The 15,066-nt window shown below is 38.7% G+C and overlaps 1 protein-coding gene across 1 annotated transcript in view; it reads left to right on the top strand.

The window, feature by feature from the left end:
• The window catches only part of JADE2 (jade family PHD finger 2), a 189,463-nt gene that overhangs the window by 2,766 nt on the left and 171,631 nt on the right, over positions 1-15,066 (top strand). Inside the window, exon 3 of the mRNA XM_044664689.1 lies at positions 2,026-2,111. Coding sequence (XP_044520624.1) covers positions 2,026-2,111 — 86 coding nt within the window. The remainder of the gene's footprint in view (positions 1-2,025; positions 2,112-15,066) is intronic.

A 15,066-nucleotide genomic window follows, 5' to 3' on the forward strand; every position in this document is an offset into this window, starting at 1 on the left:
AGGAGAGGGAAGAAGGGAGGGGAGGAGAGGGGGAAAGAGACAGGGGGAGGAGGGGAGGAGGAGGGAGGGAGGGAAAAGGAAAGAGAGGGGGAAAGGAGAGAGAGAGAGGGAAGGAGAAAGGGGGAAAGAAACAGAGGGGAGGAGGGAGGGAAAGATAGAGGGAGGAAGGAGGGACAGAGGGGTGGGGGAAAAGAGAAGATAGACTTGAGGATGCACAGCGAAAATTTTCTACAGGGGAGTAAGTAGTTTTCCTGAAGGCAGGAGTCTGACCTCGAAATAATAGGGCTGGGGGTATTTTCCAGGTATGGGGGAGATAACTTAGAAGAGGTATGAGAGGACTGGATGATGTGGGTAGTGGTGAAACAATACAGATGAGTGATGAAAACCAGTGTGTGAAGCAAGGATGCCATTTAGAGAGCCTAGACTTTGTGCATGAGCTTCTGGGCTCGTGCCCCTTCTGGAGTACAGGACCTGCTGGACTCCTGCTTCAGCTGTGGCAACTCCTTCTGGCCAAAGAAGTCTTGGAGGCTAGTCTCTGACTGTATTGGTTGAAGTTAAGGCCACTTTTCTGGTTGTCAGGTCCTTTTGATTAGGGATTTGCACTAAAAAAATCTTCTGGGACATTCAGCTCTGAGATGTGAATGCTGAAATGTATCTGCCCCTTTAGCCCAAAGTCAAATTCTCTTTTCCTAAAATGGAAAGTTTAGAGAGTCTGAGCTGATGATAGTCTGAGGCCTCAACCTTTATCTCAGTAGACTTTGATATTCCAGCTGAATGAACACAAACTTCTCCCTCCTCCTACTATAATTGGTAACAATTGTAAACAAAACTTTGACCTTTTTTTGATGACTTTACTTAGCTGAGGAAGGAAGTATTGTTATGTTAAGTGGGAGCTTTTTTTGCCCTGTGGTTGGAATGTGGTTCAGAGAAACTAAGTGGAAACTTTTGATTGTTTGGGTTTTTTGTTGTTGTTTTTTGTTTGTTTTTTGATACCTCTGAGAGGATTGTGGGAAGAGAAGAAATTTCTGAATGGAAAGGTTGTAAACGTTCCTTGCTACTGTTTTTCAGAGATTGGAGAGCTTTAGAAAAAAGTTTCTTCTCTCAGAGCCCTCTCCCTTCCATAGCCAGTCTGGGTTCCTTAGCATGGCCTTAAAAGGAAACAATAGTGGCCCTAGAACTATTTTAAGGAGTCCCATTGCCAAGGTGTATGATGACATTTTAGGGACATGGTGATTGTCTACTCTGCCACATTAAAGTGGACACATGTGCTTAAACCTTACTGTGATCTTAAATTTATACCTCCTTGTTCAGTATGGGAGCTTTATAACATTTTCGACCTAATCCTTCTGAACAACCTCAAAAGGACTTTATAAGCATCCCTGTGGGATAGGTAAAAGGGTAAAGACAGTGTTTCCATTTCATAGATGAGAAAACAGATACAGAGCAAGGAAAAGGTCCCTAAGACAATCAGGGAGAAGCCTGAGAGTAGAACAGAGGACTTCAAGTTTCTAGGATCTCTAGCTGTCATCCTAAGTAACTTAAGGTGGTGATGGGAAGAAAGGCATGGAATTATATTCGATGTTTCCTGAGTCTTAACTTTAACAGATCAGAGGAACATACTTTGCACTTGAGGCCCAATTGGCCTCTAGCCAAGATCCTATATCTATCTTTGTGGTGTCTAGTTATCCACAGGAATTTCAGAGTTTCCAGCAGCTTACGTAGATCTTTTGGTTAGTTGCTATTCCCCCGGCTTCCCCAAAACTAGTTTTTATTCCAGGGAAATAAATGGTTGTTTATCTTGGTTTAAACTTTAATTTTGGGGCAACTTGAACATGCACTCTATTTGGTTTAGCCATAAAAGGCCTGTGCTGAAGCTAAGGTTGTTACTGTTGGGATTACAGGCTTCCCTTTGTCCCCAGTTGATGATTCTATCTTCTAGGTGGTATGAGGCCCTCTGGAAGCTTGCCAAGTTTCTGTGCTGAAGAGATGTCTCTGTGGATAACCTTCCCTATTCATTCTTTCTAGGTCACACCACCACCAATTCAAGATGTTCCAAGATTCCCACCAACAAGCCCAGTTGGCCCAGGCAAAAAGAGAAGAAGCCGTCAGAGGTGTGTCTGATTTCCTCCTTGCAGTTCCCCGGGGATGAAATCTCCCCAGTCCTGTAGCTAAGGCTATAAGAGGAGGTCATCTTCCCTGAAGAATCAAGAGAAAGAGGGAAGTGTGGGTTTATGACAGGCTTAGAAATTCCTAGTGGCACAGAGGCCAATATTAATTTCTAGAGCCCAGGAAGCACTTGCCATGGGCTGAATTCCATTCAGGATTGTCTTGAGGGGGCAGAGTATGTGGAAGAAAGGTAAGATTTGGCTCCTGCCCTCGAAGAGCACCCAGAATGGTCAAAAACACCAAACATAAACAATAACAAAATAATTTAGGACTTGCACATAGTGATGCACCAGATGAGGGACACAGACAGAAACATCAATGGGGTAATGACCCCAAAACTCTTAATTTAGAGTAATGTTCCTGGATCAGCTATTGCTCAACCTTGAGCAAGTGAATCCTCTTTAAAAAGGGGCTTAAGCTAGATGGTTCCTAAGTTCCTTCCCAGTAATACTCAAGTGTTCCAAGGAAGCATAGGAGTTTGGAGGATGGAGAGGATGATCATTAAGTGGCACAAAAGTAAAAAGGCTCCCTTTAAATGTTTATAAAGAAACTTTATTTTTAAAAAGTCACATTTTCCCACCAAAGAGAAGAAAAACAGGAGTTACTTTAGACATCACCTATTCCAGCTTCCTTATTTGCCTGAAGAAGAAACTGAGTCCCAGAGTAAGAAGGGGACTTGTCCAAAGTCACATATGAAATCAATGCCAGAACCTGGCAGACCTTGATTCCCAGTCCCAATTTCTTTTTATTTATGACTAGAAGCTTAGTTAGCCCAGGAAAGGATTCATGTTTCTCTTGCCTCACCTGAGACCAGAAATGCCTGAAAGGGGAAGTTGAAACTGATCCTGAAGAAAACCTAGAATTCCCAACACACTCAGCAAGCTTGCCTGGGAATTGGGCCCTCTCAACAAAAGTTTGAAATAGGAGGGAAGTTTTACATGTGGACAGGCCTTGCATGCTCCCTGGTGCTGGAATGCTGGAGCATTTGGGGAGGGGGGAGGTGTTTTCTGAGCCTGAGACTTTGGCTAGGGGTCAGATGGCTCTATTCTGAAGTTTACACAGCACTTGACATGAAGGTGATCTCATCTGAACTTTGATAACAGCACTCTTTCCTGGAATTATCATCCTTTTTTTACACAAGAGAAAACAGTCCGGTCAGAGATGTTGACTTGTTCATTATCACAATGCTAGGAAGTATCAGAGGCAGGGTTTAACCCAGGTCTTCCTATTTCTAAGTCTGGGCCTCGATCTAACTTTCTTTTGGGAGATTTAGTTTATTCCCCCACTCCCCAATTTTACAGGTGGAAAAACAGGCCCCAAGTCACAAGATTAGTAGCTGCTGAGATTCAAATCTGGCTCAAATGAGGTTTTTGTTGTTTTTTTTTAAACTCTCACCTTTTGTCTTAATATCATTTCTAACGCAGAAGAGTGGCAAGGGCCTGGCAATCTGGGTTGTCTGAGGTCAAATTTGAATCAAGGTCCTCCCGACTCCAGGCCTAGAGCTCTATCTATTGTGCTACTTAGCTGTCCCCTCCGTTGACTTTAAATCCAGGTTTCTTTCCATCCATCTGCAGAGTCTTGGGGATCCGATGTGGTGGTCTTAGAGCAGTGACACGCATGTAGCCATTTTTGATGACGCGCGGCTGCATACAGAGAAGTACGGGGCCACATGCCAAGGATGAAACATTTGCTGTAGTGTACTGTAGACACTTTGTGCACTATAGATGACAATTCTACCTATATTAATTTACCTATTTTGGTTTATTAAATACAGTTATATATTACAATTATACATTTTTGTTATTTAAACTATAAATACCATGAAATGATGTTTTTTTTCTCAAAGTGACGCACCACCTGAGTTATGCTTGGTTTTTTGGTGAATTTTGACACACCAAGCTCAAAAGGTTGCCCATCACTGTCTTAGAGTCAGGAAGACCTGACCCATCTCAGACACTGGCTGTGTAACTGGCTTAGCTTCAGTTTCCTTAGCTGTAAAATGAAAGATAATATTAACCTCTACCTCATAGCAGGGTTATGAGGAATCCAGTGAGATAAAGGAGCCTCAGAAGCCAACTAGTTCAATCCTCTCATAATACAGATGAGGAAACAGGCTCAGGGAAGCTATATGACCTGCCCAAGGTCACACACATAGGAAGCATCAGAGTTGGAATTTGAATATAGGTTCTTTTGGCCCTAAAGCCAATGCTGTTAGAGCATTTCACAAGCCTTAAGATGCTATAGAAAGGGGGCAGCTGGGTAGTTCAGTGGATTGAGAGTCAGACCTAGAGACGGGAGGTCCTACTTTCAAAGCTGGCCTCAGACACTTCCCAGCTGTGTGACCCTGGGCAAGTCACTTGACCCCCATTGCCCACCCTTACCGCTCTTCCACCTATTAGCCAATACACAGAAATTAAGGGTTTAAAAAAAACAAACAAAATGCTCTAGAAATATTAACTGTTATTTGTTGTTGTTTTGTTCTTTTTCAATCTCGCCTGACTCTTTATGATCCCATCTGGGATTTTCTTTCTTTCTTTCTTTTTTTTTTTTTTTTAACCCTTACCTTCTGTCTTAGAATCAATCCTATGAATTGATTCCAAGGCAGAAGAGTGGTAAGGGGTAGACAATGGGGGTTAGGTGACTTGCCCAGGGTCACATAGCTAGGAAGTAGGCTAGATTTGAACTTGGGACCTCCTATCTCTAGGTCTGACTCTCAATCCACTGAGCCACCTACTTGCTCCTTATCTTAACCAAGATAATCATTGGTTTGCCATTTCCTTCTCCAGTTCATTTTATAGATGAAGAAATTGAGGCAGACAGGGTTAAGTGACTTGCTCAGTGTCACACAGCTTGTAAGTATCTGAGGCCAGATTTGAACTTAGGAAAATTGAGTCTATTATTAGTCATTTAACACCTTGGGCTCTGAACTCCCAAGGAGAGACTTTAAGGTTGAAACACCAGCTCTCCCAAACACTGTGGGAGAGAGAGAACTGCATTCTCCCTGTGGCAATGATCGTGGAAAAGTATGCAGGAATATTATAATAAGAGCTCATTTTTACATAGTGCTTTCCAGATTACAAAGCATCTTCCTGTACATTCTTTCATTTGATCTTTACTACAACCCTGTGAGGTAAGTAATGTAGCTGCTGGGTAAGATGGGTAAACTAAGGCTCAAAGGTTCAGTGACTTGGCATAGGTCACAGGCAAATGAAGGAGCTAGGATTCAAACTTGGAGCTTGTGACTTCAAAATCAAATTTTTTTTTTCCTACCATCCTACAAACTGTGACTTATTCTTATCCCAAGTCACCAAGTTTATTTTCCTAGTCTGACAAGTAGTTTGTGTTGCCTTCCTGCAGATCCTCCTTACTCGACCCCAGATCCCCTCCAGGAGATGTGTTTTCCAGATTATTGGTCATTGTTCAGGCAGAGACATTTGTTGTGCAATGACTGCAACTCTTCCTGCAGTTTTGTATGAGAAACCCACCTAACATGGTGCTGAGAGACACTTCAGTGTTTATTGATGGGAAACTGGTGAAAACTGATAGGAGGTGGGGGGAACTCAGCCTTCAGAGGCAGTTCTTCCCCTGAGTTGTTCCCTTCCTCCCACCTTTCCCCTACATCTAGCCTCTCCTTTTTCTTCTCTATAACTTGTGGTGGGCCAGAGATGGTGGGAGGGTGATAGGGAGCCAAGAAAAACATGAGAAAAATAGAGACATAACAGCCTATAGGGGAGCAGTGAATGACATTTTAATGTGAAAATTGCCTGAGAATAGGCATGGGTCTGTGTGGGCATGTGCCAATTATATGCAAGCAATGCTAATTTTTCCTAACTGCAGTAGAGCCCTGGTATAACATGTGCCGTCACCCCCTAACACAGACCAGCTCCTTCTTGCAGACAGAGCCTTATGTGGCTGTGTGAGGTAGGTGCTGGCCCCTGCCTTCCCCTGGGCCTTATCATGTTTCCTATATGACTGGTTTCTATTCACTTTTATAAACATTTATCCAAGGTTTTTTTCCTTTCCTTTCTAAAGCTTGTGTTCTTATTAATCACCTACTCGATGCAAAGCAAACAGGAGGCAATTCCTACTCTTCAAGGAGTTTATGTTGTCCCGGGTAGTATAAGATTAATATAGATAAAGCATCATCTAAGGCAATTTGAGAAGGAAAAAAGGGGAGGATAAGGGAGTAGACATTTATATAGCACCTACTGTGTGCCGGTGCTATGCTAAGCACTTTACAAATATCATCCCTGCAAGGTAGGTGTTGTTTTATTCCTGTTTTACTGTTGAGGAAACAGAAGCAAATGGAGTAGTTTAAGTGACTTCCCTAAGTGTGAAGCTCCATTCGAACTCAGGTCTCCTGACTCTAGGACCAATGGTGCTATTTATGGTGCCACCTACCTGTCTAGAACAGTAAGGAAGGGTCAGGGAAAATTTTCTGGTTAAAGAGCAGATAAGGAAGGGGTACATGGTAGTGGTCCATGTAAATGCACTGGACAGCTGGGAATCCAGTTTCATTTCAGCATAGAGTGCTTGAAGAAGGTTGTTAGAAAGGTCTGGGAGATATCTGGGAGCCGGATTGTGAAATCCAGCATTCTCCGCCAGGCTGGGGATTTTAATCTTGGGGATGACGGGGGACCACCAAAGGCTCTTGAGCAGGACAGGACATGTCCATATGGTTAAGGAAGATTATTTTGGCAGTGGTGTAGAAGATAGATCGGGGAAGAAACTGGAAAGAAAGCCTTGAAAATGGGCTGCAATTGGAAACAGAGCCTTGAAAATGGGCTGTAACTGGAAATAGAGCCTTGAAAATGGGCTGTAACTGGATATAGAGCCTTGAAAATGGGCTGTAACTGGAAATAGAGCCTTGAAAATGGGCTGTAACTGGAAATAGAGCTTTCAGAATGAGTTGCAGCAGCTGGAAATAGAGCCTTGAGAATGGGCTACAATTGGAAATAGAGACTTCAGAAAGAATTGCAACTTGAAATAGAGCCTTGAGAATGGGCTGCAACTGGAAATAGAGCTTTCAGAATGGGCTGTAATTGGAAATAGAGCCTTCAGAATGAGTTGCAACTAGAAACGGGGCCCTGAGAATAGGCTGTAACAGTGGAGCAGGTGAGAGGTGATGGGGAGCCTGAACAGGGCCAGTGGCTGCATCTCTAGAAAAGTGGGTGGATAGGCTCCACATGCCTTGGCAACTGATTAGATATGAGTCATTAAGAGAGATTTAAAAAGAATGATTCCAAGCTTAGGAATTTGGGGGATTAGGAGGAGGCAGAGGATGCTCTCAGTGGAATTTGGGAAGTTAGGATGAAGGCAGCTCTCAGGGAGAAGATAGTTCTCTCTTGGGTATGTTGAATTTGAGATGTCTAGAGGATAACTAGAAGGGACTCTAATAAAGGAGAGAGAGTAGGTTTAGATATAGAGATTTTGGGTGGAATTATCTACAGAGATAGTACCTGAATCCATGAGAACAGGAGTGATTATTAAAGGAAAAGAGAGACATTCCAGACAGAAACTAGGGTTCAAAGTAGGAGATGGTTTATGATCAATTGAAGAAGCCTGGGGGTGCATTCAGATAGGTTGAGGACCCAGCAAGAATAGAATCTAGGACTCTCCTGGGGAGGGAAGAATTATTCAGGTGGACAATACAAAAGCTTGAGGAGGTTAAAGACTGCAAAAGGGCCAGAGGGTTTAGCTTTTAAAAGATCATTGATAGCCTTTGATAGATCAGTTTCAGCCAGGGGTGGGATACAGAAGGTTTAAAATTAATTGGGAGAATACAGAAGTTAAGGCAGAATTTAGCTGAGAAAGAGAATAAGATGATAGCTTGAGGGTATGACACTACAGAGAAGAGTTCTTTTATTTTTTTTTTTAAACCCTTGTACTTCAGTGTATTGTCTCATAGGTGGAAGATTGGTAAGGGTGGACAATGGGGGTCAAGTGACTTGCCCAGGGTCACACAGCTGGGAAGTGGCTGAGGCCAGGTTTGAACCTAGGACCTCCTGTCTCTAGGCCTGACTCTCACTCCACTGAGCTACCCAGCTGCCCCAGAGTTCTTGTTTTTAAGCTAAGGGAAACCCAAGCATGTTTGTAGGCAGTGAGAAAGGTGACAGACAGTAGATAAGGAAAGACTGAAGATGAGAGAGAAGGAATCATCTAGGAGCAAGTTCCCAGAGAAGGCAGAGTGTAATGAGATTGTGGATATTGATAGAAGGATTCACTTTGGTAAAACAAAGAGCTAACTCTTCCTTAGAGATGGGAGAAGAGGAAGAGGACCGATGAAGATGTAGGAGCATTTTGAGGGAACAAAATATGGGTTCAGTTTCCTCAGTAAAGGTGAAGATTGTCTGCTACAAGAGAGAGGAATTTGAGAGTTTAAGACTTAGAGGGACTAAGAAATATTGGGACAACCACCAAGGAGAGTGGGATAGTGAGTCAATCAAAAAAAAAAAATAAAAAGATTGATTTGTTGCAACTTTTTGGAAGGAAACTGTAATGAAGACTGCTTTTTAGGGCTTTGCAAATATGTAATGATAAAAGGTAGCATGGAGTAGAATCAAAGGGATGGAGAGACTGTGAACTCCCTCCTTTTCTCCTCATCTCACTCTATTTAACATCATCTCCCACTTGCTTCTTCACTCTACTGTGATGAAGAGAGAGCCCTTTTCTTAGACAAAGCCAAGTCTTCTATGTAGGGCCTCCAGTTCCTTCCCCTCCCATCTTTAGCAGATTGCCCCAAATATTGTCCTTTCTCCACTCTCCAATCTTTCTCTTTCCATTGGTTCCTTCTCTTCTGCCTCCAAATATCCCCAAGTCTTTTTTGAAAAGAAAAAAAAAACAGCAAAAAAACCTTAATAAATTTTACCAACTCCCTTTGCCTCTTCTCACTGTTTTCTAAATCCTTTGCATTCCAGCTTCTGTTCTCACCATTCCTTTGCCAATTTCCAAGATTTCTCTCTCTTCTCAATCCTCATCCTTCTTAACCTCACTGTAGCATTTGATGCTATTAAGTGCTATCTTTTTCTAGATAATCTTTCTACTTTGAGTTTTCGGGACCCTGCTCTCTTCCTTCCACTGTCATCCATATCATACTTCCCCAAATGTGAATAGACCCCAAGGTTCTATTATGGGCTTTCTCTCTTCTATTTATATTTTCTTAACCTTATCAGTTCTTCTGTGTTTAATCATCATTGCTTAAATAGACAAATTCCAAATCTCTGTATGTATCTGTTTTTCTTTTTAAACCCTTGTCTTCTGTTTTAGAATTGATACTGAGGCAGAAGAGTGATAAGGGCTTAAGTGACTTGTCCAGGGTCACATAACTAGGAAATATCTGTGGTCAATTAAAAAAAAATTATTTTATTAACAAATTTCCACATAAATTTCCCAAAGTTACATGATCTGTACGGTCCCCCTCCTTCTTTCCCTCTCCTCTCCTGGAGCTAACAAGCAATTCAATCTGGGTTATACATATACTATCGTGCAAAACTTATTTCCATATTATTCATTTTTGTAAGCAAATAATCTTATAGAGAACCAGAACCCCAAAGGACACACCCAAATAAATAAGTTATGTTATGTTTTTATCTGGATTTCTACTCCAAAAGTTCTTTCTCTGGAGGTGGATAGCATTCTTTTTCATAAGTTCTGAGGCAAATTTTGAACCTAGGCCTCCTGCCTTCATGCCTAGCACTCTAAACACTGAGCTACCTAGCTGTTCTTGTATCCAGTTTTAATCTCACTTCCAAAATCAAGTCCCAAGTCATCAACTGCATATTAGATATTTCACACTGATTATCTCACAGGCATTACAAACTCAATATCTCTACAAGAGAACTCATTTTTTTCCTTTTTAAAAGTAATTTTTATTGATGTCTTGTTTTTTACATTATTAGAGTTTCTCCCAGTGTCCCTCCTCTCTTCTCCTTCAAGAGGCATCCCATAGATGCCTTTTTTTTAGAGGAAAAAAAGAAAAATAATCTTCAAAATCAATCAGCATGTCAAAAAATCTGAAAATATATGCAATGTACCTGCAAAGGAACAGGCCCAAGGTTTATTCTCATCTTTCTTAAGACTTTGAGGGTATTCTTGTTCTTTCTATTTAACATATTTATTAATATTAACAATATTTGACAATATTCACTTTATTTAGACCCTTACCTTCTGTCTTAGAACCAATACTGAGTATCAACAGAAGAGTGGTAAGAGTTAGGCAGTTGGGGTTAAGTGACTTGCTTGCCCAGGGTCATAGCGCTAGGAACTGTGTGAGGCCAGAGTGGAGCCCAAGACCTCCCATTTCCAGGCTTGGTGCTATAAAGGGTAAAATTATGGTTGGACTGAATATTTACTAGGGTGGTCACCAGGAATTTAATTAATTCCAAATGATTTTTAAAGCAATTTATTTATAAAATAGAGGGAAAGAGTGAAAGTAAAGAAATGAGAAGAGAGCAGAGTAAGAGGCCTAACTTAAGCTAGACTATGTGCTCAAGCCCTGGCTTACGCCTGCAGGGCTCCAATAGCCCCATCCGGAGGGCCTAAGGGTCAGTTAACAAGGGTTTTAGCCAAGAGGCCTCCTCTAGAGGAGAAAACCAAGGAAGGGAGTCAGCTTTTTTTCCCTCACCCACATGGTAGTTCTAAGGAGAAATATAAAACAGTCCAAGGTCCTCAGCCAGAGCTCCTCCAGGGTCCAGTTCAAGGAAAAAAAACCTTTTCACAGGAGGTTCTTGCAGTTTATAAAGACCATTCCTTTCATCACTTCCTGTGCCTTCTTCCCATTTTACGTGTACCAATTATAGCTAAAGCTTTGCTTAGGACTGCCCGGGGGCAGTCAGTCCATTCTGATTCATCACCCACTATTGCACATGGGGGTCACAGACCTCCCCCATTTGAGGATAAGTGGGATGTGTACACTTTTGGTGATTAAATCTAAAAATGGGCTGGGTAGAGTTAATCCCATCTTCACAGTGCTCTATCCACTGAGCCACCTAGCTGCCTTGACAGCATTCATTTTTGATTATTTCATGGTGGTTCTTTCCATTTCCATTGTTAATTTTCCTGTCTCTAACTTTGTTTGCATCAGATTATGTAAATTTTTCCAGACTTCTCTGTTACTCATCATCATTCATAATTTCCTAGGCCACAGTAATATTCCATTACACCACAATTTATTGGCCATTCCCCATTTTATGGGCATTTACTTTGTTGTCCAATTCTTTATTCTCACAAAAAGTGCTGCCATAAATATTTTGCTGTGTGTGTATGGGGCCTTTCTTCTTATCATGGACCTCTTGAGATTATAAGTGTAGTAGTAAAACATCTGGGTCAAAAGGCCTGGATTTTTTAGCCACTTGATTTGACTAATTCCAAATTACTTTTCAAAATACTCTTATTGATTCACAGAGCTACCAACAAGGCACTAGCATTCTTATTTCCCCACACCCTTTTCGACATTAATCATCTTTCAGGGTTGTTTTGATTTGCATTTCTTTTATTAGTTATTTAGAGCATTCTTTCATATTATTATTAATAATTTGGAATTCTTTTGAGAACCGTTTGTTCATATTTGTTAGGGAATGGCTTTTTTGGACTTTTTCTTTTAGTTTATATGTCATGGGTTCTAAAACTGTTTATCTGAGAAATTTGTTACAAAGATTTCCCCATCCTCCATCTGACTGCTTCCCTTCTTATCATAAGTGCATTCGTTTTGCTCATGCAGTTTTAAGTAATCAAAGTTAGCTATTTAATCTTTTGTAATTGCTTCCATCACTTGTTTGATTAAGAATATATCTTCTACCCACAGCTGTAGGAGGTATATGATCTACTTCTCTTTTGATTTTTTTTGGTATGATCTTTAATATTAAAGTCACATATCCATTTTAATTTTATTGTAAAATACTGTGTAGGTGTTGATCTAAGCCTAATTTCTGCTAGATTGCTTTCCATTTTTCCTAGTAAAATTTTAAAAATCAAATAGAGCATTCTTTCCTAAGTAACTTAAGTTTTTCAATTTATCAAGCGTTGTTTCTAATTCTCCCTTATCTGCTCTCTTTCATTGGTCTACTTTTCTTTTTTTTTTTTAACCACTAGCAAATGGTATTGATGACTCCGGCTTTATAATATAGTTTGAGATCTGGAAGTGCTATTTTCCCTTTCTCTCTTCTCATTATTTCCCTTGATATTCCAGATCTTTTATTTCTCCAAATAAATACTGTTGTTATTTGTTGAGTTATGAAAAATATCTTTTTAATACTTGGCATTTTTATTGTATTGGCATGAACACTAAATATTCCTCTACCAATTTAATTTGTTATTCATTTCTATAAGGGGCATTTTGTAGTTTGATCTACACAAACATTTTGTGTGCTTTGAAAGATTGATTGCCAAATAGTTTATGTACTTTGTGAATGAAAGGATGAAATTTCCTTTTCTATTATTGCCTCTTGGATTTTATGATTGTTATATAGAAACACTTGATTTTTGTGGCTTTATTTTGTAGGCTGCATCTTTGCTGAAGCTATCATCTCAATTAGTAACTTTGCTGTTTTCTTAGGATTTTCAAAACAAAATCATTATGCATTAGTAATTTAAGAGTTTTACTTTCTGTTTTATACCTTTAATTTCTTTCTCCTGCTGTACTGTTATTGCTAGCATTTCTAAAATTTTATCAAATGATAATAAGAGTGGGCATTTTTACTTTAGTACTTTTGGGGAAAGCTACTAGTATATTTTCATAGAATATCATGCTTGCTTTTTGACTTTGGAAAGATAATGTGATATTAAAACCAAGGCTTTTTCTGTATCTCTTTAATCATACATTTTGTTGTTTTTGTTTGTTTGATTTATTATGGTGATAGTTTTCCTAATGTTGAAACATCTGTGCATCCCTGTTATAAATGCAACTTTGTAATAATTTCTTGGCTGGGTCTTTGTAATCCTGACAGAATTTTATTGAAAATATTTGAATCGATATTTGTTAATGATATTGTTCAATAGTTCTCCTTTGTGTTAGTTTTCCATGACTTAGGTATTTGTGTGCTACTTAACTCAGAAAAGGAATTTGGTTAGGGTACTTTCTCAGTTTTTGAGAATAATTTGTATAGTATTGGTACTAATTGTTCTTTTAAAAGTTTGATAGAATTCTTTTCAGCCCATATCAAGACCAGAAGTTTTGTTTGTTTTTGATAGCTCATTTACACCTAGTTTTATTTCTTTTCATAAGATTGGATTATTTTAGAAAATTGGTCTTTTAAAAATTTTGATTCAGGCATTTAAAAAAATTCTTTTTCTTTTTTGTTTTGTTACTATACATTTACATAGTAAGCTCTGAACATTCTTTTTATTTCTTTGGGTTTTATTATGATTTTACCTTGCTTATTTTTTACTTTTATTGATTTGAGTTTCTACCTTTTTAATTAGGTTGGCTGAAGGTATCTCCATTTTGTTAGTCTTTTCAAGGAACTGGATCTTAGTTTTGTTTATTATTTCTAAGGTTTTCTTTAAGATATCCAACTTACCTACTTCCAATTTTCATTGACTCTTCTTTTGTGTTTATCTTAGATTTGTTCATTTATTGACTTTCTAATTTTTTAAAATGCACTTTCAGCTCATTAATCTTTTCCTTTTCTATTTTGTTAATGTATGTTTTTAGGGATATAATTTTTCCCCTGAGGACTGCTTTAGCTGCATCCCAGAATTTTGGTATGTTGTTTCATCATTATAATTTTTGTCATACAATTATTGTTTCTGTGATTTGTTCTTCGACCCATTTATTATTTAGGGTTTTGTTGTTTAGTCTCCTATTGGCTCTGTGTCTTGCTTATGTTCTCTGAGCTGCTTACTGTTTTTATTGAATTATGGCCTGTATTGGGTTTATTTACTATTTCTGGTTTTTTTACATTTATTTGCATTATCTCCTTGTCTTAATACATGGTAAATTTTTATACAAGTTCCAAATGAGTGCTGAAAATTATGTATTTTCTTTAGCAGTTCCATTTAAAAGAGACCCAAAATCTTTTAGCTTTAATTTCAGTTAGCGCAATTCTATATTATCTTTCTGTTAGATTCGTCTAACAGAGACTTTAATGTCTGAAAGAGACATTAAAGTCTCCTGATTTTATACTGGCAGTGTTTTCTTTTAATATAGTTCTTTTTTTTTTTTTTGGTGAATTTAGATGCTTAAAGCATTTGGAACATATTAATTTACTATTGATATCATTTATCATCTTTGGTTCCTTTCAGCATAATGTAATTCCCTTGTTTTTCTTATTTTTGTTATGAATTTGTGCTTCGTGTGGTAACATGATTGTAACTTCTGCTTTTTTGGACTTACTTGCTGCTTAGTCCCTCATTTTTATTCTGTGTATGTCTGCTCTTTAAGAGATTGTGGAGGTTTTTTTCTTAATCTGTCACTCTTGTATTTTGAATTATTTCATCCATTCACAGTTAAAGTTGGGTTTATTGTCTTCTATCTGATATTCATATCCAAAATAGAAATTTGTAGTATTTTGCCTCTTCAGTTATTTTTGCTTAATCGGCTTTAAAAAAATCCTATTGCTAGATTCTTTTCATCTCACTCTCAACCTCCTCTTCGTCTGTTTATGAACCAATTCTCCAGTTTTTAAGTTTTACTTAACTTACTAATTCCTTTTTCACTCTTTTATGCAATTGCTAATTCTTCTCTTTTCTCCCTCTCAAATAATCAAGTAAGATGCCTTTTCTTCTCTTCCCCTTTAATATATTTTGTTTTAAATTTTCATTTTTTGTGCCTTTTTACAAAAAAAGGACTTATTTCAATTGTTCTCTTCATTAATTTCCTTTAGTCTCATTTTATTCTTTCTTTCATGTGTGTATATATATATATATATATATATATATATATATATATATATATATATATAA

Source organism: Gracilinanus agilis, chromosome 2 (genome assembly GCF_016433145.1).
Source record: "Gracilinanus agilis isolate LMUSP501 chromosome 2, AgileGrace, whole genome shotgun sequence".
NCBI classification, from domain to species: domain Eukaryota; kingdom Metazoa; phylum Chordata; class Mammalia; order Didelphimorphia; family Didelphidae; genus Gracilinanus; species Gracilinanus agilis.